Source organism: Fragaria vesca, linkage group LG7, assembly GCF_000184155.1.
Source record: "Fragaria vesca subsp. vesca linkage group LG7, FraVesHawaii_1.0, whole genome shotgun sequence".
NCBI classification, from domain to species: domain Eukaryota; kingdom Viridiplantae; phylum Streptophyta; class Magnoliopsida; order Rosales; family Rosaceae; genus Fragaria; species Fragaria vesca.
In genome coordinates, this window is record NC_020497.1 from 22,304,682 (window position 1) to 22,325,995 (window position 21,314).

Genomic DNA, 21,314 nt, shown 5'->3' on the forward strand with positions numbered 1-21,314 from the left:
ATTAGTAACGGTAAGAAAATAATACTAGAAAATTCAATGAAATTTTCTATAAATACCTATCACTCTTTCTTACATCTCACACAAACAAATTTCCTAGTTTCATAGCCAATTTTTCATATCTCTAGCATTACACAATTTTTGTATTTCTCTTATTATCATGAATAGTCTGTGGGAAATGATTCGCAAGTCGCAAGAAGAAGACGAAGAAGATGACTTGGCGACTAGCGCCGTTGTAATTGCAGCAGTTGCTCACCACAATGCTAAAAACCAACCTCGAAGTCGCGGTTCTCATCCAGGTCGCCATCCGAACCAACCTCGAGAAAGGGAGGACAGAGGCAAAGGTATTCTTCAAGACTACTTTGTTCCACGTCCTATATTTAGTGATGAGGAATTCCGAGTTCGATATAGGATGAGTCATGGGGTCTTCAACCGCATATGTGGTGACCTTTGCAACCATGATCGATATTTTGTTCACAAGTTAGATGCTACCAAGACAGTTGGTCTACTTCCGGAGCAGAAGATGACATCTTCTTTACGGATGTTTGTGTACGGTGCTGCGGTAGATCAATGCGCTGAGTATTGTCGGATGGCGAAATCTACCTCCATCGAGTGCCTTCAACGATTTACAAGAGGGATAGTTGCTCTGTACTCAGCAGAATACCTTCGAGCTCCTACTCCAGCCGATCGTAGAAGACTTCTCGCTAAAGGTGAAAGGCGAGGTTTTCCAGGGATGATTGGGAGCATCGACTGTATGCACTAGCAATGAAAAAATTGTCCAACTGCTTGGGCTGGTGAATATAGCGGGAGAAAACACATCCCCACTATCATTCTTGAAGCGGTTGCATCTTATGACACTTGGATATGGCACGCGTTTTTTAGAATGCCTGGGGCATGCAAAGACCACAATGTCCTAGAAAAATCCCCGTTGTTTGACAAGCTTACTGCCGGTAGAGCACCTAAGATCCAATTCCAAGTGAACAAAAGAGTTCACAAATTAGGTTACTATCTCGCCGACGGTATATATCCTAGGTAGGCGACTTTCGTGAAGACAATTCCAAATCCCACACGACCTAAGGAAATTAAATTTGCCAAGACTCAAGAGGGGTACAGGAAAGATGTGGAGAGATGTTTTAGTATTTTGCAGTCACGCTTTGGTATTGTTAGAGGAGCTGCTCGAGGGTGGGATAAAGAGGATCTCCGGTACATCATGTTATGTTGTGTGATTTTGCACAACATGATAGTCGAGGATAAACGCCCTGAAGATAGCGATGATGATTTAGAGTCTGACGAAGAAGAGGAAAACAATATGAGACCTAGGGTAGCCGAAGTTTGGGATGGACCAACCGGTCAAGACTTTGATCCAGTTGGTAGAGATGTTCATAGGTTCGAAGGTTTCATGGAGCGGTACAATGCAATTAGGAACCAAAACGATCACTTAAACCTTCAAGAAGATCTTATCGAGCATTTATGGGAAGTGCAAGGCAACATGGAAATTTAAAATTTGTGTTTTTATTTAATTATGTTTGTGTGTTTTTAATTATGAAATTTTAATCATTGTATTTTTCTTTTTCTTTTTTCTAGACTTGGTCTATCAATAAAAGTCATGAAATAAATATTTTAATTTAAATATGTCATATTGTTCATTTAATTATTATTTTATTAGCATCAAAAATCATTATTCACATTCAAACAATGAATATAAAATCTAATAAACAATCATTGCCACTTGGCAACCCAGAATATGAAACAGACTTATGGAAGCTGCTGCCCAGTGACAATGACCCAGAATGACCCAGGTCAGACCTATGACCCAGGTCATCCCCCAACGATGACCTAACGGGTGAACTTGTGTTTTGTGGTTGCGGCTGGTTGCCACCTTTTGTTTGTCTTGTAGTGGAATTTTTTAATTTTTTCTTTTCTCTCTCAGTCTTTTTTGTTTTTGTTTTTTTACCAGAGTAAAAAAAAGAAAAAAAGAAAATGACTCTCCCTCCCAGTCGTCTCCGTCTCTCCCTCCACTCTCTCTCTCTCCTCCCCCCCCCTCCTCTCTCATAGAAGGCCTCTCTCTCTCCCTCTCCCTCTCCCTCCCTCTCTCTCTATAAACTTTCCTTTCCGGGAAGAAGAAAGAATAGGGGCATTATCTTACTGTGCAGTGTGTGCTGTGTGCCGTACTGTGTCAGACGGCGTCGTCCCGAGAATTGAAGGGGAGGGCGTCGCCGGAAATTTATTTTTTTAGGGTTTTCTGGGTTTGGAGTAGGTTGGGAATACAACGGGATGGTTTTTTTTTTGGTTAGATTATTTGGAGTGGAAATGGGTTTCATGGCTTCTGTTGGGAGGTACTGTGTGGAAGATTAGGATACTAAGGAGGGGGAGGATGTTATATATGCTGTCGATTTCAACCATCTAAAAGAAAAGTAAGTGTTTAGTCCTTGCTTTTCCTTCGACTACCTGCTGCTCTTCAATTTTTGTGTAAGTGTGTGGATAGTGATGAGTGATGACAATATGAAAAGAAGATTAAACTGCTTTCGGTTGTGGATTTTTTTCAGGCATTTGAATGGAATTAATCAGTGGTCGTTTGCCTATAATGCTTTGAACAATCAGCCTTACAGACGCCTGAAGAACAGAGAGTTTACACTTTACAGGTACTGTGAGCTCCCAACACATGAGGAATTTTAGGCACATTGTGTTTTTCGTCTTGATGATTGTTGTCTTGAATACTCTTTATGGTTGCTGAATGTCCTGTTGCTGTTATTTCCCCTCTTCATGTTGATGAGACATGCATGTAATGAATAATGAAACATGCCTACAGATGTATAAGATTATATAATGTTTCGACGCAGAGACTATAAAGAAGACTCTACGATCTCAAGGAAATGTGTTACTGCCTGTTGATACTGCTGGGCGAGTTTTAGAACTTCTTCAAATATTGGAATCGGTTAGTAGGAGAAGATAATGGCATTTTTAGTTCTTGTTTGACATTACAGTTATTTAGCCTCATCAAATATTCTAATAGCTGATATTGGTTTTTCTTAATGATTGCAGTGTTGGAACGAGGAGAGTTTGCCCTTTCCCATCTATTTTCCTAATATATGTTGCTTCTAGCACAGTTGATTATGTCTAGAGTTTCCTTGAGTGGATGAGTGATGCAATGGCTAAGTCCTTTGAGACAACCCAAGACAATGCTTTCATTTTGAAGTAAGTGGTCTCATATACGGTATTTGAATCACTAGTTTTATAGATTATAAAATATCACTGTTGCTGGACCAAAAACACCCGCTTATTATGTATATATGCCAATGCTTGCAGGCGTGTGAAACTTCTTGTCAACAAGAGTGAACTGGACAATGCTCCGAAAGGCCCAAAGGTATACCATATATACTTTATGGAGTATATATCTCTACGATGCGTACCTGTTTGAATGACATGTGCATTCCTGTACAGGTTGTTTTAGCATCCATGGTTAGTCTGGAAGCGGGTTTTTCTCATGATATATTTGTCGAATGGGCAACTGATGCCAAGAATCTTGGGGTTTTTTACAGAACGAGCTCAGGTACAATGTGTAAAATCTTTGTGATGCATTCTCTCTTTTTCGGTTGACAGTATGATTAAAACTGTTATTCTTTCTGCATCGATATCTATATGTACATTGACACCTTCAGCTGCTTATGTAGTTCGGCACGTTAGCTCATATGCTCCAGACAGATCCGCCTCCAAAAGCTGTTAAGGTTACTATGTCCCAAGAGGATCCTTTTGGTCAGAGAGGAGCTGATTGCTTATGAAGAAGAACAGAACAGAATCTATAAGGAAGAAGCTCTAAAGGTTAGTCTGATTAAGGAGGAGTTAAAAGCTTCTCATGGGACTGATGTCAGCATGAGTGATCCAAGGGTTATTGACACTAGCAATGCAAAGTCTTTGCCAGATGGTATGCTAAAAATGATAGTAGTTATAAACTTATAATATTGATCTGCTAACTTTGCAAAAGATTTGTAAGCACTCAAAGCTTCTTTATTTGGAAATGTTATAAATTACACTGATTACATCTCATGTATGGTGTATGATGAGAATTTCTGATTCTATATGCTATCGCAGTGGGTCTGCGTGGTGGTGGATGCAGAGACATTTTAATCGATGGATTTACTCCTCCTTCTACCAGCATTGCTCTTATGTTCCCCTTCTATGAAAATAATTCAGAGTGGGGTGACTTTGGTGAAGTCATAGATCAGGACGATTATGTTATCAAGGATGAAGACAGGAACCAAGGATCAATGCTTGTGAGTTTCTATTGCCAACTATCTGAAGTTTAGTTATTGTTTTCTAAAATTTAATAGCTTCACAGTTAACTTGGATGAGGGATGTTGTTGATCATCTTTGTCAATTTCTTTAGAGTTTATATGAAATAGTGCGTGCGTGTGTGTGTGTTTGAGGTGGATTCTATTGGCTAATTTTTCTTCTGGCATTTCTTCAGTCAGTAACATGACAAATGATTTCAACCTCATGTTTTTACGCGCAGATATAAGATAAAGTTGTTGGAAAATACTCAAAATAGTATTCTGAAAACTATCATCATTCAATGACCTTGATTGACAGGTTGAAATTTTCTGTTGGGGCTTTGCGATGCGGTGAATATGTGACAATACGCAAGGTTGGAGATGCAAGCCATAAGGTAACGCAACACATGCATTTATATACTAGATTTTTGCAAACTACAAGAGCCATTTAGGATCTAAAGCCTGACTTGCAGAAGCATATGTCTGTTTTGTAGGGTGGTGGTGCTAGTTCGCAGCAAATTGTGATTGAAGATCCAGCATGTGAGGATTTTTACAAGATAAGGGAATATCTTTACTCACTCTTTTATTTGCTTTAAGAAGGAATAGAGGAAGTAGGAGCCTGGAGCATAAACCCTTTTGTAGACTGGGTCTGGGTGAAGTAGATGATCACCAACTAGCATCTATTAGTTAAGGTTTGACATATGAGAAACTTTATGGAACTTTTGGAGGCCTATTTGTATTCGAGCCTCAAGGTGAATTTGCTCTAGTGGGGAGACCCCAATTGTAACACACCTTTGATGGACAGAGCTTGGTATTTGAATTAGGTGTAAATTCCTGTGCTAGGGAGCAAAGTAGAGAACAATTCCATTGACTGCATGATGTGTTATCTGACTTCAATATATCCCAGGAACTGGAGTTGCGTAATGGGAACTTCAACATAAACCATGCAGTTTTTTTGTTCATGATATTAAGTTCCCAGATATCATGTTCTTTTACTGATGTGTTTCGATGGCATTTGCGTTTTTCTTTCTCGACAGACTTCTTATTGTTTCTTTTTACCATCTCTTCCTTTATTCCCAAGGTATTCGTGTTTCTAAAAGGCATTCTTGTTTCTAACTTCTTCGTATTGTTTCTTTCTTTCATCGTGAGTGTGATTACAATAATTTTGTGCATCTCGGACGAATTTTCGGTGTTATTTTGTACTTTTCAACTAGAATAATGTCCCTCTTCTTCACAACAATCCAACCATGTTGTACAAGAACCTTGTGTTGTCTCCTTAATCAAATTGTTTCCATAAACGTCATCAGTTGCATCACTCCATGAACTCAAAACTATGTTCCTCCTCTCCATCCTCCCATTCCCACGCTTACATATAGACCTCACCATCACTCATTTCCTCGTACCATTCTGATAATCTAACCAACTGAGAGAACCACTCACTACCACCACCATGGAAACCTGGCTCCTCATTCTCACCACCCTCCTCATCACTCTCCTTATCAGACCAGTTCTCTCCCTCCTCCTCATGTGCCTTGGAGACAATAATAGGATATAGGGAGATGCAAAATTTCATCAGGCTTAGTCTTCAGAGCTAAGGCATACAGAGAAGTACTGAACATCTTACACTTTATATAAAACAATTTGACAACACATAACAAGTGTCAGGATGGCGGAGTGGTCTAACGCGCCAGACTCAAGTTCTGGTCCTCTAACGAGGGCGTGGGTTCAAATCCCACTTCTGACATTTTTTTAATTTTTTTAGCTTTTTAGCTTTATTTCGTTGTGACATTTTTTAATTTTATTTTTAGCTTTTTAGCTTCATTTCGTTGTGCTTAATTTAACTTAGAACTATCATATAGTAGTTGTAAAATCCTTACCAAACCAGTAGGCAATATCAATGTCAGGATGGCCGAGTGGTCTAAGGCGCCAGACTCAAGTTCTGGTCTTCGAGAGAGGGCGTGGGTTCAAATCCCACTTCTGACACATATCATCTTTTTTTGCACTTAATTTTTCCAGCTGTTTATGGTGGTTCTCTCTTCTAAACCCATGTTCTCAGCTCTCTTAACAGTTAACATCCTACTACTGCTTTGACCTGGATCTTTTCTTACCCTCGCTACATTTCCATAGCTTCTACCAAATACACTGCACTCTCCATATATGACTCAACTAACAGCTGATCCCATGCTTTCAGCTCTCTTACAGTAGCTACTACTGCTTGATCAAATTAACATTCAAGAACCCCCCATGAGCCTCCACAAAGCCATCCTCCTCAAGCTGCCCAAGAGTAGTCTGAGTACTTGAAAACTCTGACAATGCCATTGTTCGTCTCTGTCGGAATCTGCCATTTGCAAGGAATAGGCACGCAGATGCAGCCTGATTTGCTGCTTGTCTATTTCCTAGAGGGAAAAGAGATGAGGCCGTGATTCTATGATCATAAATCACTCTCCCCGCATCATTCATTATGTTTGCCTTTGGTTAAAGGATATGCTCCTCATTCACTCATTGTGTTATGATTGCGTTTGGCTTAAACAATCACCTACTTTGTGCTTTATCAATGTTAAAGGGACGTTTCGGTTGGAAAATTCTTGCAGAGATGTTATGAAACTACATATGCTCAATTCAACATCTAAAATTATGAAAACTTGAATATCAATAACAAAGATTGATGTTTGCAACTACAAGACCAACATTGAATAAACGGGGAAAACATTGTCAGGTTTATATTTATCCTGTTCTCACAGGCAAACTAAGCTATTGATTCATGGATAAAGGCGTTCTAGGCAGTGGCCTTTGACTTCTTAGGCATACGATAACCTCCAATAACACAAGCATGATCACGCTCAAAAGGTTCAAGAGTCACTTGTTCAAAAGGCTTAAACTGTTCTGCCTGCAGCTTCTTCACCTCAGAAGCAAACACTGTTTCGGCAGGAACAGTGCAGTCGATACAATTAGCCTGAAAAGATTAAAATAAGCACACATTTATCAAAATCTAGGTTGAGCAACTTTAGGACTCATGTCTTGTGAGAGGAGAATAGAAAATATTTGCCAACAAACCTTGATAGAGATGACAAAGTGCCCTCCGGATTTAAGAAAATATGAAGCATTCAAAGCTAGAATCCTGGCCTGCAGGAGTGGTAAAACAAGCAAACAAATATATATGTTAAATAACACAACATGGCAGCCGTTTTAGGTCGTGACCCGCACTTAAAACTCTTGACATACCAGAAACAGAAATATCAAATTCCTAATACCAAAACATCAGAAACTCGGCCTGCATCAGACATGATACGCAAAGGAAGGAAAAAACCAAAAGATGCCGGCACCATTGGGTCACATACTCAATAATAGGAGATGGAAGAGAAAAAAGATGAAGACACTGATGAAAAAGCAGCAAGTAGAACCAAGTCACACGACAAACAAGAGAAACAAAAACACTGGTTTGCATTTCCAATATTGCGTACAAGGAACAATGAAATAAGCTTGTCATATATACAATATACAAAGAAAAAAGTTCTGAAGCCAATTTGAAAAACATGAAACACAGGTGCCACTAAAAACATCAGCTAAAGGAGAGTGATGGACAGATATACAACCAACAAATCAAAGTACCAAACATAAGAGCATCGGATACTCGGTTTTGCATTACCCACAACTTCTGGAAGGGGAATCCGAGTAACTCGTCACTTGCCCAAAGTGTGCAAGAAAAACCATGTACAGCATTAACAGAAAAGGATACAATAAGACTAATGTAAATATATTCGGTCTAGAAACCAGAAAAACATAGAATCAAAGTTTTGTTTTACTAAAGGGATACAAGAAAATGCATCACGGCAAGAAAATTCTCAAACTTAGGAGCATCAGAAACTCAGATTGACATCAACAGTAAAGTCTTGGGAACCCGAGAATCTTCACATGCCCAATATCTAGAAAGGCAACAATTGTACAACTGCATTTACAAACAAAAATTAAAGAAAACTAACAGAAAAACTATGTAAGAACTATTTGTAAAATTTTCAAAAGGAATCAACATAAAGGATAGCAAATTAACCGAAAGAAAACATACACAAAGGGGACATTTCAGTACTACAAGAAACGCATCAGAAAACTCGAGCTTTCATCTTTCAAGATGTCTTGAAGGGGAATCCGAGTAAACTCATCATTTGCATAATTATATGGAGGCACAAGCAACAATCGACCAAACAATACCAAAATAATCACCAATCCATTATAAGCTAACACAAAAATGAAGAAACAAACCTGATCAGGTTGAGCAACATCAGAAAATATGACATCAACCATGGCGACAAGCATACGGTATTTCGCTGGATGCCTAGCATCTTCAATAATTGGTATGACATTAGTTCTCTTCTTCGCCATGTTTACCAAGTCTCTACCACTTCTATGTGAAAACTCAACAGCATATACACATCCAGTCTACAAAAAAAACAGCAGATATAAGAAGCTACTCTCAATTAAAACAATCAAATAACTTCTAAAGAAGGTTCACTTACAGGGCCAACAAGGTCTGAAACATGTGAGACTGTGGTACCAGAAGCAGCCCCCAGGTAGAGAACCCTCGCACCAGGTTTCTTCAACAAATAAAACAAACATCATTAGACTGATAACAAAAATCTCAACAACCGTGAATATCAAACAGAATGCCACTAAATCAAGGAATCAAAACTCACAATCCATATCTCATCAACACCACCAAGTATAGCAGCAGCCAACTTGGAACGGAAAGGGTTCCAAATCCTGTACTCGACTTTAGTTCCATCCTCATTCTGAAACAGGCAAAAAAGTACTTCAATTTAACAAACACAACAAAGAACCACACGAAATAAAAAACACAGCATACATCATACGCAAACAAGTACATTAAACAGCGGAGGAACAAACTACCTGAACAGAAATCCTCTTCTCATTGTAGACGGCTTCTCCGGGGACCATGTTCCTGGTCACAAGAGCATCCTCTTTACCCTTAGCAAGGAAAACCCCAGCATGTCTATGGGGCTCAACGACGACCTTGGTCCCACCCTTCATTCCTCCACGGCCTCTGCCTCTTCCACGGCCGCGGTCACCTCCTCGGCCTCCACTTGGTTTAAACCCACTACTTCTGTCACCGAAGCCACGGCCTCCGCTCCGGCCTCCTCTCCCTCCTCCATCACTCCTTCCACCTCTGAACCCACCAGAACCACCACGACCTACACATAAGAACCCACAAATCATTAAACACAAGCAAACCCAGAAACCATTACATGCTTCATCAGTGAGTGATTAATTAAACATCACAAAAGTGGGTTCAATATGAACTTTCATATACAAAGGGTTTTGGGTTTTGGAAATACTGAACTGGGTACAAGCATATGAGCATGAAATCAATTTACAGAGCTAAGAAACTGATGGGTTTGTTAGACTAAACAGATGAAGAAGATGAGTGATTACCTCGAGGAGGTGCCATCTCTGCGAGCTTAGAGAGTTGAGCGGCTGTGTGTGTTTAGGGTTTATGAGAAAGAGGCGCAGTTGTGAGGGTTTGACGAGTCCGCGTGGTCTTTATAAGGAAAAGTTTAGGGTTTAAGGGTTTTGCAGATGTGTGGGCTCAATATGGGTTTTACTATTTGGGCCTTAGGAGCCTAGGATCCATTACGTGAAAAAGAAATATATATATATATATATATTATTATTATTATTATTATTATTATTATTATGTTTATTATTATTATTATTATCTATTGGACTCATATTAGTTTGAAGTGATTCATGATCAATTACCATTAGATCTACATCTAAGGGTCGAGAACAAAACAACTTTACTTAAAAATAATTCTCCTCGCCATTGGATTTTGATAAAGTAGTCTGGGGTTCACATCCAAAACCAATTGGCAATGGGTGGAGTGGCCCAAACTCTTATTAACCCACAGGCAAGGTCTCATATTCCCGATGTGGGATATATATCTCAACAGATTTGTATCTAAGGGTGATTGGCTATGAATTTCATGATCAGTAACTAACCAGGTGAGCACTGGTGTTGATTTCAAATGGAGTTGAAAAGATTCCAGGGGCGTGTTAACCAGGGTAATCACCAGCTTGCCTATAATATTGCTTGAAGGGCGCAGAAGATGGTGCAAGCTATATATGTTTTGCTATGAATCTTGACTCCATATGATGTTATTAATTGATTCTAGTAATAGAAGCTAGTTATCAAGTTCTTTGTTGAGAATAACCCGATATGATGTGTTTCTTGACTTAATGATACACTTCCAATCGAAAATGTATGAACTCACGCAAATGATCATGATGATTCTACCAACGGATATTTATTAATTCAGTAACACTCTTCATTAAACAAGGGAAAAACTTGAGTTCTTTACAAGAACTTGATTGACCGTTAAACATTTTGGTTTTTTAGAAGGCTTACACACTTCACCATTTGTCCAATACATAATTAGATGTCTTCTTGGGTACCTTATGGCCCTCCGTTCCTGCGTTCCATGTCTAATACGACTCGTGGAACTTATACATGAAGCACTTAGATGGTGATGCTTGCTTCAATCAAACTTCCTCTTACACTTAATTGGAGGAGGGTGAGACTTGCTTGAATGAAATTGGAAGGGAAATTTCTTCAGCATTGTCTAAGCTTCCACTCACTTCTAATTTTAAGTCTTCCCGTGCACTCCGAGGTTCGTTTATTATTGAAAACTTAGCATTACCTATATTTCTTACAAGCAACCTGCTTCCAAGTGTTCGAGTTGGTATAAGATGGAATTCCTTTATTTGATCCCCTTTAGCTCCCTTTTCACCATACACAACAAAGCAAAGCGCTGTGCTCTTCTAAAACCTCTACTCATACTACTCCTTTGAGAAAGGTTGGTCTTCTCGTCTTCAATACATGCTACTTTCTAGCTCGATCTGTTTTGTTCTTCTTTTTTCAACTATAACGAATATTACTCTCCTTACTTGATGTTATTGTATCTAGCGTCGATTTCACAAAAAGAAATGAGACAAAAACTTAGTGCACGCATCCGTAAATTGATTTCTTGTACAGGTAAAATCAAATGTTTACAACATACTTATCAAGCTATCATTTATACAACTTATATTTTGTTTATGTTGTACATTTATCATGATGAATCATGAACATGAATTTTTTCATTTTGAAGCAGCATCAAGACCCGTCATCACACCAAATTCTTCTATGGGAGTGGATGTCACAGAAGAATACGCCAATGCCTTTCGCACCGAATCATACCTCGACTTTTGGACGCGTGTCGTTGCGCTATCCAATGCCGGTTCTACCGGCTCCAAGCTTATTCAAATGGAGTCGACAACTGCGGCTCGGCTCTCATCATATCGGCTCTTCGTGGAGAACCTCTTGGATCCGGATCAAACCATCGTTACTCGGATCTTGGCAATGACCCGAAACCACCCAAAGAGCTTTGCACTTCTATCCGACTATTTTACCCAAACCGCAGACGCTTCCGCCCTATGTGGCCTCCTACTAAAAGATATCGACCGGACACGTGTCAAATACCGTTCCATCAGAACCGCACTTCAATCTCTAAATAACTGTCTCACTCCTACGACACTGAACCAGCTAACTAAATTCTCCATCATTTTATCTCCCATACGGATTCAAAGCATACAAGCTGGATGTTCCAATTTGCTAAAACGCCTAGAATTGACTCGCAACAAGACTAGAGCCAAACTAAGGCTCGCAGGCAAATTCCAAACTGCCTCGGCTATCTTTTTAGTGGCAGTGACGGCTACACTAAGTGTAATTATTGTCACGCATGCACTTGCCCTAGTGGTGGCTGCACCAACTCTTATAGCAACTTCACTCGACTTGACCTCGTCGAGGAGACTAGCTAGGATGGCGACGCAGCTCGACGCGGCCACCAAGGGAGCTTACATAGTAAGCAGGGATTTGGAGACGGTGAGCAGGCTCATGGCTAGGTTAAACGACGAGCTTGAGCACATGCGCGGTATGGTTCAGTTTTGGGTGGAGCGCGCGGAGGAGGACTGGCTCCAACCCGGCGGAGAAGTGGCGCGGCAGCTGAAGAAAAATGATTGTAGCTTTAGACAGAAGCTAGATGAGCTAGAGGAGCATTTGTATCTGTGTTTCATGAATATAAACCGGGCTAGAAATCTAGTAGTGAAGGAGATTCTGGATCCGGGTCAGAACACCACCAATTCCCATGCCACATTGGTAATGTTGTAATTAGTAATCATCAAAGATAGTCACCAACTCACCATTTGTAATTAAATTCACACTTCATGGAGATAGGATTATTGCTCATAAATATCCATAACCTGTTGTCTTTGATATACGTCTTCAAGATCCGCATACACATCTGTCGTTCATATAGTAAACATAAGATGGATCCAGATCCATTCAAAGCATGCAGGCAAAGTGGCAAACATTTATTCAGCAAAACTTATATATCTGCAAATTTAAAGGCACAGGCATGATGGATCATCTTGTATATATTTAAGCTCGGTGATCTCAGAAATGAGCAGTACGAGTACTGAGTAGTACAGTATACCATTTAGGGAAGAATTACATACTGCGAGCCCTGCAAGAACATAGGATAAAACTCGGAACAGTACGTACAAAGAGAACAATATAGCTGAAGTTTAATACAGTTGGAAGTTATAGTTTAATAATATATACAGTTAGGGTCGTGAGTTCTATCGCTATCATCCCAGATCGATCATCGATCAACGTACCATTCAACCCAGCTAGCTAGCAAGCTGTGTGTATGGTTATTTTTACTTCTGAATTCATTATGTGTGATGACAATACTTGGTCTCTTGAAACCCAACTGCACTAATTAAGATCTCCATTCATTGCCACAGTTATATAAGTTGATATCTTCAATTATCCGTGTTGAAATATCGATGATGTGTCTCTTTATCCATCTGATGATTCTGATCGATCTGAAAATGTGGGCTACTTAATGAGTCACCGGCCAAGTAGCTAGAGGATGACCTCGTTACGTACTGAGGGATAAATACTTCGTTGCTAAGCCCTTAACACATATATGCATGTATTAATCATCCAATAACAACATGATGTCTTTAATTTCGGTAGAGTGAAAGGTAATTTAGGGTCTGTTTAATGGTGTTTTCTGATTAGTACCCCTTAAGATCGATCAATTTTATGCCCTTTTTTTCTTCTTCTTCTAAAAACGGTCTTGTCGCATGACATGTCCGGTCGCACCATAATCAAGTTCAAGGAACTAAAGCTTTACATGCTCAAACACCTTAATTTGTTTTGTAAACACAAAAATTAAATTGTCTTAAACTTCCGCTAGTAATGGTAGATTGAACGATTAGACGAATCTGATCGTCGAGCACAACTGTATACATGTAGTTGGGAATACCACCAAACAATCAGAAATTTCTTCCTTATTTAGTTGACTGTTTTAAAAGCTTGGATAGAGAGATCGAGGAGATGGTGTCATCAACACTTTCCTCTCAAGTTCAACAGAATTCTGGACCATCCTTCATATGTATCTTTTGACAGTTTGACCTACCACTGCTAGTTCAGTACATTTCTTTGATCAAATATGGCTGGTTCTTAAATTGCATATTGATTGCTAGCTCATAGATCTCATCCCTAGTACTGCTTCCAACGTCCATCAATTTCAATTCACAAGACCGGTGTATCACAAGTTTATGCATATTCAAATTTGATAGCAATGATCATCATTATGCGATCAACCACTATCGTTGCGATCCATAATTAGACTAAGTTTCTAATAAAATGACCAACGATCCCCAACCAAAGTTCATCGATCAAATTGAGACGTGTCAATTGTTCCATATATGAATTTTGGCAAGTAACAGATAATGTTTCCTGAATTCGTAGGTATAAGCTAGCGTGTACATCCTTTCTCTATTGATTGGCCGGGAATTCTAGATACTCGATCAATCATATACACAGTTTTTTACAAACAAAAACAAGCTAGATCAAGTAGGTTGTCAAGAACTAGCACTTAACAGATACCAAATCCCTTAAGGTTGGGAGATTTAGAAGCATAACAAATACCTAGCTAGCTAACAAATCTACAAACATTACGACTACCATAAATTACTAGTTTACTAGCAAAACGTAAAGTTACTCTAAAACGATGATAGAAAATTATAGATTACTAGTTTAGTAAGTACAATGTAAATTTTCTCTAAAACGATGACAGAGCATCTAGTTAGAATTAAGTTAAACTAGATTGAATGAAAGTAATTCCGCGATTTAAAACTTAAACAAAAATTTTCAAGGTGATGTTTTTTTTGATTGAAAAAATTTCAAGGTGATGTTGAAAATGGAGTAACTCACCACCTCAACCCGTGGCTCCACTTAATTATTCACCTAGTGAAATACAAGAGAGGGCATTAAAGGATCACAACCTCTACCATGAAATTCATAATTGCATCCCAACTACACACAACTAGTTTATAACTCTCAAACCTTCACTCCTCACTCCCACACCTCACTAGTTTCTCTCCCTGATCCTCCTCACCATCTTAACCATGGCTTCTGAAACTCCCAATGTAGTGAAGATCATCGGCACAACCCATGTCAAGCCCAACAAGAAGCTCGGGAAGAAGGAGCATTGCCAGCTGGTCACCTTCGACCTCCCCTACCTCGCCTTTTACTACAACCAGAAGTTACTGTTCTACAAGGGCAGTGACTTCGAGGGCATGGTGAAGAAGCTTAAGGAGAGCCTAGGGGTGGTTCTGGTCGAGTTTTACCAGCTGGCCGGGAGGCTCGGGAAAGACGAGGAGGGAGTGTTTAGGGTTGAGTATGATGATGACTTGAAAGGCGTGGAGGTAGTGGATGCTGTAGCGGAGGAGATTAGCATAGCTGATCTGGAGGTTGAAGAAGGGACTAGCTCTCTCAAGGAGTTGATTCCTTATAGTCTGGTTCTCAACTTGGAGGGCCTTCAGAGGCCTCTGTTGGCTGTTCAGGTAATTATCGGTTAATTACTTCATTACGTGATTAAACCCTAATCTCATTTTGTTTCCATTCAATATCTCACCCACTTTTTTGCCCCTTTACTTGTTCATGCATTATATGACTCTGTGTTTAGAAGGATGGGTGCTAAATGCTTGGTACAAAATTACAAATATAGATGCAACCTCTATTGTTTTTACCTCTTGTTTTCTCAATTGTCACTATTGTATATAATTGTTAGCTACATTATTAGTCATGATTCAGAGCAGCTCCAACAGACTAGTACCCTAATAATAAGTCACGCTTTGAGGATTAGATCAGGGTACAATTCCGCCTAATATAAGAAATAACAAAAAAATGTACATGACTAATATGAGATCCATTAATTAGATCATGATCTATATAATTGAAACTAATTCGAGCTGTGTTTATCTCAGTCTCTTCTTGTTTTTAGACAAAATTACCATTAAGCAATCACTAAAGAGAGGAAAATCTTAGAAGATCCATATATAGAAATAAGCATGGTAATGACTCTTTAATTTTCTTTGCTAATGACTCTTTAATCTAACCAATGAGACATTGAGACACTCTAATTGGATTTGGGTGCCACGCGCGCAGCTAACCAAGCTGAAAGATGGAATAGCAATAGGGTGCGCCTTCAACCACGCGATCCTGGACGGTACCGCCACGTGGCACTTCATGAGCTCATGGGCCGAGGTCTGCAACGGGTCGTCCACCATCTCGACCCGACCCTTCCTCGAACGCACCAAGGTCCGAGACACGCGCGTGAAGCTCGACCTCTCTCTGCCTCCATCCAACGGCAACGGAACCGCCTCATCCAACGGCAGCGCGTCAACCCCACAGCTCAGAGAGCGCGTCTTCAAGTTCTCCGAGTCCGCCATAGACAAGATCAAGTCAGCAGTCAACGCCAACCCCCCATCCGACGGCTCAAAGCCTTTCTCCACCTTCCAGTCCCTCTCCGTCCACATTTGGCGCCACGTCACCAAGGCGCGAAGCCTCAAGCCGGAGGACTACACCGTCTTCACAGTCTTTGCCGACTGCCGGAAAAGGGTCAACCCACCAATGCCGGACAGCTACTTCGGCAACCTCATCCAGGCAATCTTCACCGTCACCGCCGCCGGACTTCTAATCGGAAACCCGCCGGAGTTCGGCGCCGACGTGATTCAGAAAGCTATTGAGTCCCACAATGCCAGTGCCATTGAGCAGAGAAACAAAGAGTGGGAAAGCGCACCGAAGATCTTCGAGTTCAAGGACGCTGGAGTGAACTGCGTGGCGGTGGGGAGCTCGCCGAGGTTCAAGGTTTATGAGGTGGATTTCGGGTGGGGAAAACCCGAGGGGGTGCGAAGCGGGTCGAATAATAGGTTCGACGGGATGGTTTACTTGTACCAGGGGAAGAGTGGAGGGAGGAGCATTGATGTGGAGATAAGCTTGGAGGCTGGAGCTATGGAGAAGCTAGAGCAAGACGAGGAGTTTCTTCTTCCCGTGGTTTGATCGATGTGACTCGTTGTGTGGTTTTAGTAATTTGAAGCATGCATTCTCTGTTATGATTAATAAGGATCGTAATAGCTTTGTGTTTGGAGTGTTGTTTTGCTTTGATGAAACTGATCATAAATATATGGTTTTGTTATCATGATGAAATGAAGCCAATGATCAAGCACTTTCCTATTGTAATTAGGAGTGGTATGTTTGCAAGTCCTCGATCTTGACGTACATGCCAGTTTCTGTACTTAGCAAGCTAGATATGAACATTGCGTTCGTGAATACAATGGGGGCTGCCATGATGTTTTTTTTTTTTGGGAATTTTTTTTTGTTTTTTGTTATTGTTGTTGTTAATAAACGTACTCATCAACTCGCCATCCCACCGACGATGGCTCATTGTCTCCGACCAAATACATGGCCGATTGAGGGAATACCATGCCAACTTACCAAGGGAAGTGACACGAGAGAGCTAAAGAAAAACAACGTCATAGACTCATAGCGAATGAAAAATGTTACTGACATAATATGGTCAAGAACACCATCCCATCTAGTCATCTACCCTTCTTGGCCTATCTGATGAGTCATGAGCGTACGACCGTACGGTATACACGGCCAAAGATCAGCCCTCTTCCTCGTTCGATGCCTGACACGTTGCAGCACCTTATTAGGTCCACATAGCCAATAACAGTGAGCTTGCTTTGCTTGGGATCCACTTCAATGCTAGTGACTCCCTTCATGCCTTCACTGATTTCTTCACTCTTCTCAACTGAGACTAAATAATATTAATCCTTAATTATGTTAATGATACCAAATTGAAGACCAATTACAAGATGTAATGGATTCCTACTTTCAAGTGAAGACCAATTACAAGATGTAAACGATTCCAGGTCTTACAATCCTAGTTTTACATATTTACGTAGAATGCTAGCTTATATATATATCTATAAACAGATGGAAGGTTTTGACAGCCCAAAACTCCGAATCAGAAGAGAGCATAGGGAATTACATCCAATTATGCATCAAGGTATGTTCTTATTTCTATAATTATGTTATAATTTTCTGTAAAAAAAAAACTTCTTAATTGTCCACACTGCGAATATATTTAGTTAAGATAAAAAGAATACGCACCCTAACCTACTATAAGCAATTATTTGCTTGGAAGCGTCCGATCTAGATTTGTCTTTAGAGATATATCTTCTTATCGTCATATCTGGATTGAGTTTCATTCATTTATTTTTATGGCTGTCTTTTCAGATTGGTCAAAGCTGCCTTTGCACCTGCTGGACTCAATTTTAGAGAGATTGGAGTTGCCATCGAATTACTTGCGATTCAGTGTTGTTTGTAAGTCGTGGTACTGTGCCGCAAAGGATGGTAAAAACCTACTAGCTAAGATCATGTCGAGCGGCCATTATTATCCTCCGATGCTCTTGTTCCATACTAATGAAAACAATGCATGGAACTTATATAGCGTCCCAGAGAACAAGGTTCTTGACATCCAATTGGAAATACCAAACATTTATAAGCGGTTTTGTGGCTCCTCGAAAGGATGGCTGATAGCAATGGATGACAACTTCGGAGTAAACCTAATAAATCCGTTCCTTAGAATGAAAGGGAGGAAACCAAAAGAAAATTCAATCATTCACCTTCCTTCTTTGACTCCACCACCTACAGCTTCGAGACGAGCATTTTGGCGTACAAAATATGAGCGGTTTGTCTACAAAGCCATCATTACAGCAGACCCGATAATTAATCCAGATGATTGCATTGTTGTTGTGATATATGTGGAACGTTGTCGACTAGCTTTCATAAGACTCAACAAAGACATCTCATGGACTTACATGGCGGAAGATTACAAAACAATTGAAGAAGTTGCTTATGTTGATCGGAAATTTTATGCTGTGGATAATCGGAGCAAAGTTTTGTGCTTTGATATTGTTAGTCAGTTCAACTCCAAATATAGAAAGGATTTCACATGGCGTTGGACGGCACCAAAAGTGGTTCACCAAGATATATCTGATGGATTCAAATAACGGAGAATTGTTGTTGGTTCATCGGTATGTATACTATTATCAAGAAGACAGACGTGTGACAAAAAAATTTCGAGTTTTTACATTTGATTTCGCTACCTTGCAATGGATGGACAAAGACACATTAGGTGAGGCTGCTCTCTTTTTGGGTGATAACTCTTCAATTTGTGTCTTGGCGTCCAAATTTTCAGGATGTAAACCGAATCATATTTATTTCATCGATGATCGAGACCGTATAGATGATACTCGTAAACCTCGTGATTTTGGTGTTTACAACTTCAGAAATCACAAGTTTTCAGTGCCTTACAATAGTGGCGTAAAGAAACTAATTAAGTGTACCAACCGATATCTTATATGGGTTGTGCCAACGGTTTATCTGCTTTAGATTAAACCTTTCAAATATTATTTTCGCATTTTTGTCAATTGATTTGGTGACTTATGTGGTATGTAAAATTTGATATTTGGCTCTTTGTATTTTTTCCTTTGGATTTGCAGACATTAGTTTTTTTTAGGCTTCTTCGGTTTCTAGTTTTTCTAGTTTTATTTTGAAAAGTTGAGCATTGATTTGTAATGAGCAATTGGAGGACACATGCTGGCTTGTATTTAACTTGTTAGTGTATCATTTTAGCACAACATCAAATGCCCGACTTACATTAAATATTCAGCAAAATTTTTAATTATCAGAGTTGTTTGATATGCACTTTTATGTTTTTTTTTTAAAAGTAAAAATAGAAAAATTACAACGAAAAACCCTTAGGCCAGTTAGTTTGAGAAGAATCTAATTGACAAACATTGAAAGGTTGGGGAGGGTAGCTGCCAACCCAAATCTTTGGGCACTGAAGAACATGACCCGTATTTGCTAGAGCATATGTCATGAAATTTGCTTCATAAAAGATATGAGTGAAGGAGATATTGTCAAACCAATAAGCAAGATGTAAGATATCACAGAGAATTGGCTTAACCCAAGAAACGTTGGCGGGATTCCGAATATGCACTATTATGTTAATTCTGCTCCTTAATACATTTATTTATTTTTGTTAAACATGAAGCTCAATACAAATGGCACAGTTATCACCATTCCACAAATAACTTTTACAGTCTACTGTTTACTAGGATCAATCAAAATCTACAAATGACGAAGAAAAAAAAACTAAAAAACAGTTCGATTATACACCATGATTACATAAGCACACAAGCATTTGAATTTTCATCGCAACGCCGTCGTATATCTCACCTCGGTGGAGCTGTCAGTGTGAGAGTAGAAGCTTCATGGTGCAACCAAAACGTTCTTTACGTGCCTAGGTGGTGTGACTGGTGTCATAAGCCTCAGGAGCGTACGACGTCGTCCGGTATTACTGTCAGAGATCAGCCTTCTTCCCTTGTTAGATCCACGTACGTAGCCAATAAGTGAGCTTGCTTTGCTTGGGATCCACTTCAATACTAGGGACTCCCTTCATGCCTTCACTGATTTCTTCACTCTTCTCAACTGAGACTAAATAATATTAATGCTTAATTATGTTAATGATACCAAATTGAAGACCAATTACAAGAGTTAAAAGATTCCAATTTCCAAGTGAAGACCAATTACTGCTAAAAAAAAAAGAAAAGAAAAAAGAAGAAGTGAAGACCAATTACAAGATGTAAACGATTCCAAGTCTTACAATTCTAGTTTGATAAGAAATACTAGTATGTACGTAGAAGGCTAGCTTATATCTATAAATAGAGGGAGGGTTTTGATAGCCCAGAACTCCAAATCAAAAGAGAGCACAGGGAACGAAAGCAGCAGACAAAACAAAAGGCCATTCGATCGAGTAGAACTTGCTCAATCTTCTTCTACAAAATTACATGCAATTATGCATCCAGGTATGTTCTTATTTCTATAATTATGTTATAATTTTCTGTAAAAAAAATTCTTCATTGTCCAGTGTTCACACTGCAAATATATTTAGTTGGAAGCTTTTCTAGTGAGAACCCTTAAGTTGAGGACTTGGTGAGGACTTTTCAGCTTATCCCACCTTTCAATCTTATATCCACATTTTGACCGTTCAGTTTATAAGTATTTATGAGTAGATCAGTTCTTCAAATTTTCAGCTATATATATTGAAAATTGTTAAGGCATTCATAAGTGTGATTTATCAATTATGAACTTGAACGGTTCATATTTGACAGATTTAGTTCGTCCATTAATTTGATCTAGTTTGTTATCTTAACGAACACCAATTTGGATGAAAATTTGTAGAAATGATCTACTCATATAAACCTAAAAACTAAACGGATGAGATGTCAAAATGTGATCAAAAATTGGGTCTTAAAAACCATAAACCGAAAAGTCCTCAAGTAGTCCTTAACTTAAAAGTCCTCACTAGAAGGGCTCCCATATTTAGTAAAGATAAAAACAATTAACTGATGTGTTGTGTCACAATGATTTTTTCTTTTTATTTAAATAGAGTTTTGTTTATATAATGCTTATCAAATGAAATAGTATATATATAGTACATCGATCGAACTAACGTAATGCATAGTGTAATACGTCGAATAAATAGCACTCTGAATGATAAATACGTCATA

At 39.3% G+C, this 21,314-nt stretch overlaps 5 protein-coding genes and 2 non-coding genes across 7 annotated transcripts in view; 6 read left to right on the forward strand and 1 right to left on the reverse strand.

Moving 5' to 3' along the window:
• LOC101310939 (protein TRANSPARENT TESTA 12-like) overlaps window positions 1-6,246 on the forward strand; it is a 15,792-nt gene extending 9,546 nt beyond the window's left edge. Inside the window, exon 8 of the mRNA XM_004308014.1 lies at window positions 6,162-6,246. Within this exon, the coding sequence (XP_004308062.1) occupies window positions 6,162-6,246 (85 nt within the window). The remainder of the gene's footprint in view (window positions 1-6,161) is intronic.
• On the forward strand, window positions 5,926-6,009 carry TRNAL-CAA. Its single transcript has one exon. It is a non-coding gene; the product is annotated as a tRNA-Leu (tRNA).
• On the forward strand, window positions 6,165-6,248 carry TRNAL-CAA. The gene has a single exon. It is a non-coding gene; the product is annotated as a tRNA-Leu (tRNA).
• Window positions 6,249-6,881: 633 nt separating this feature from the next.
• On the reverse strand, window positions 6,882-9,792 carry LOC101311226 (mediator of RNA polymerase II transcription subunit 36a-like). The gene is made up of 7 exons (XM_004308015.1): window positions 9,711-9,792; window positions 9,168-9,469; window positions 8,954-9,049; window positions 8,777-8,854; window positions 8,523-8,699; window positions 7,320-7,388; window positions 6,882-7,218 (listed from the first exon to the last, which is right to left on the reverse strand). Exons 1-7 carry the CDS (start codon window positions 9,724-9,726, stop codon window positions 7,042-7,044), a joined length of 915 nt encoding a protein of 304 aa, XP_004308063.1. The 5' UTR covers window positions 9,727-9,792; the 3' UTR covers window positions 6,882-7,041.
• Window positions 9,793-11,245: 1,453 nt separating this feature from the next.
• On the forward strand, window positions 11,246-12,483 carry LOC101309306 (UPF0496 protein At3g49070-like). Its single transcript, XM_004309143.1, has 2 exons — window positions 11,246-11,310; window positions 11,429-12,483. Exons 1-2 carry the CDS (start codon window positions 11,262-11,264, stop codon window positions 12,481-12,483), a joined length of 1,104 nt encoding a protein of 367 aa, XP_004309191.1. The 5' UTR covers window positions 11,246-11,261.
• A 2,285-nt stretch (window positions 12,484-14,768) lies between these two features.
• Window positions 14,769-17,037, forward strand: LOC101311519 (BAHD acyltransferase DCR-like). Its single transcript, XM_004308016.1, has 2 exons — window positions 14,769-15,233; window positions 15,838-17,037. Exons 1-2 carry the CDS (start codon window positions 14,796-14,798, stop codon window positions 16,729-16,731), a joined length of 1,332 nt encoding a protein of 443 aa, XP_004308064.1. The 5' UTR covers window positions 14,769-14,795; the 3' UTR covers window positions 16,732-17,037.
• Window positions 17,038-17,670: 633 nt separating this feature from the next.
• LOC101309598 (putative F-box protein At2g33200-like) lies at window positions 17,671-18,749 on the forward strand. The gene is made up of 2 exons (XM_004309144.1): window positions 17,671-17,743; window positions 17,974-18,749. The coding sequence occupies exons 1-2, from the start codon at window positions 17,671-17,673 to the stop codon at window positions 18,747-18,749; spliced, it is 849 nt and encodes a 282-aa protein (XP_004309192.1).
• The last annotated feature ends 2,565 nt before the right edge of the window (window positions 18,750-21,314 follow it).

Excerpts from the sequence above, each read along its gene's own strand:
- LOC101309306 (XM_004309143.1), top strand. The coding sequence starts at position 11,262 with ATGAGACAAAAACTTAGTGCACGCATCCGTAAATTGATTTCTTGTACA. Across the intron at positions 11,311-11,428 it reads TAAATTGATTTCTTGTACAG|CATCAAGACCCGTCATCACA; the intron begins GTAAAATCAAAT and ends ATTTTGAAGCAG.
- LOC101311519 (XM_004308016.1), top strand. The coding sequence starts at position 14,796 with ATGGCTTCTGAAACTCCCAATGTAGTGAAGATCATCGGCACAACCCAT. Across the intron at positions 15,234-15,837 it reads GGCCTCTGTTGGCTGTTCAG|CTAACCAAGCTGAAAGATGG; the intron begins GTAATTATCGGT and ends CCACGCGCGCAG.
- LOC101309598 (XM_004309144.1), top strand. The coding sequence starts at position 17,671 with ATGGAAGGTTTTGACAGCCCAAAACTCCGAATCAGAAGAGAGCATAGG. Across the intron at positions 17,744-17,973 it reads ACATCCAATTATGCATCAAG|ATTGGTCAAAGCTGCCTTTG; the intron begins GTATGTTCTTAT and ends CTGTCTTTTCAG.
- LOC101311226 (XM_004308015.1), bottom strand. Across the intron at positions 8,855-8,953 it reads GTGTTGATGAGATATGGATT|AAACCTGGTGCGAGGGTTCT; the intron begins GTGAGTTTTGAT and ends TATTTGTTGAAG. Across the intron at positions 7,219-7,319 it reads ACTTTGTCATCTCTATCAAG|GCTAATTGTATCGACTGCAC; the intron begins GTTTGTTGGCAA and ends TAATCTTTTCAG.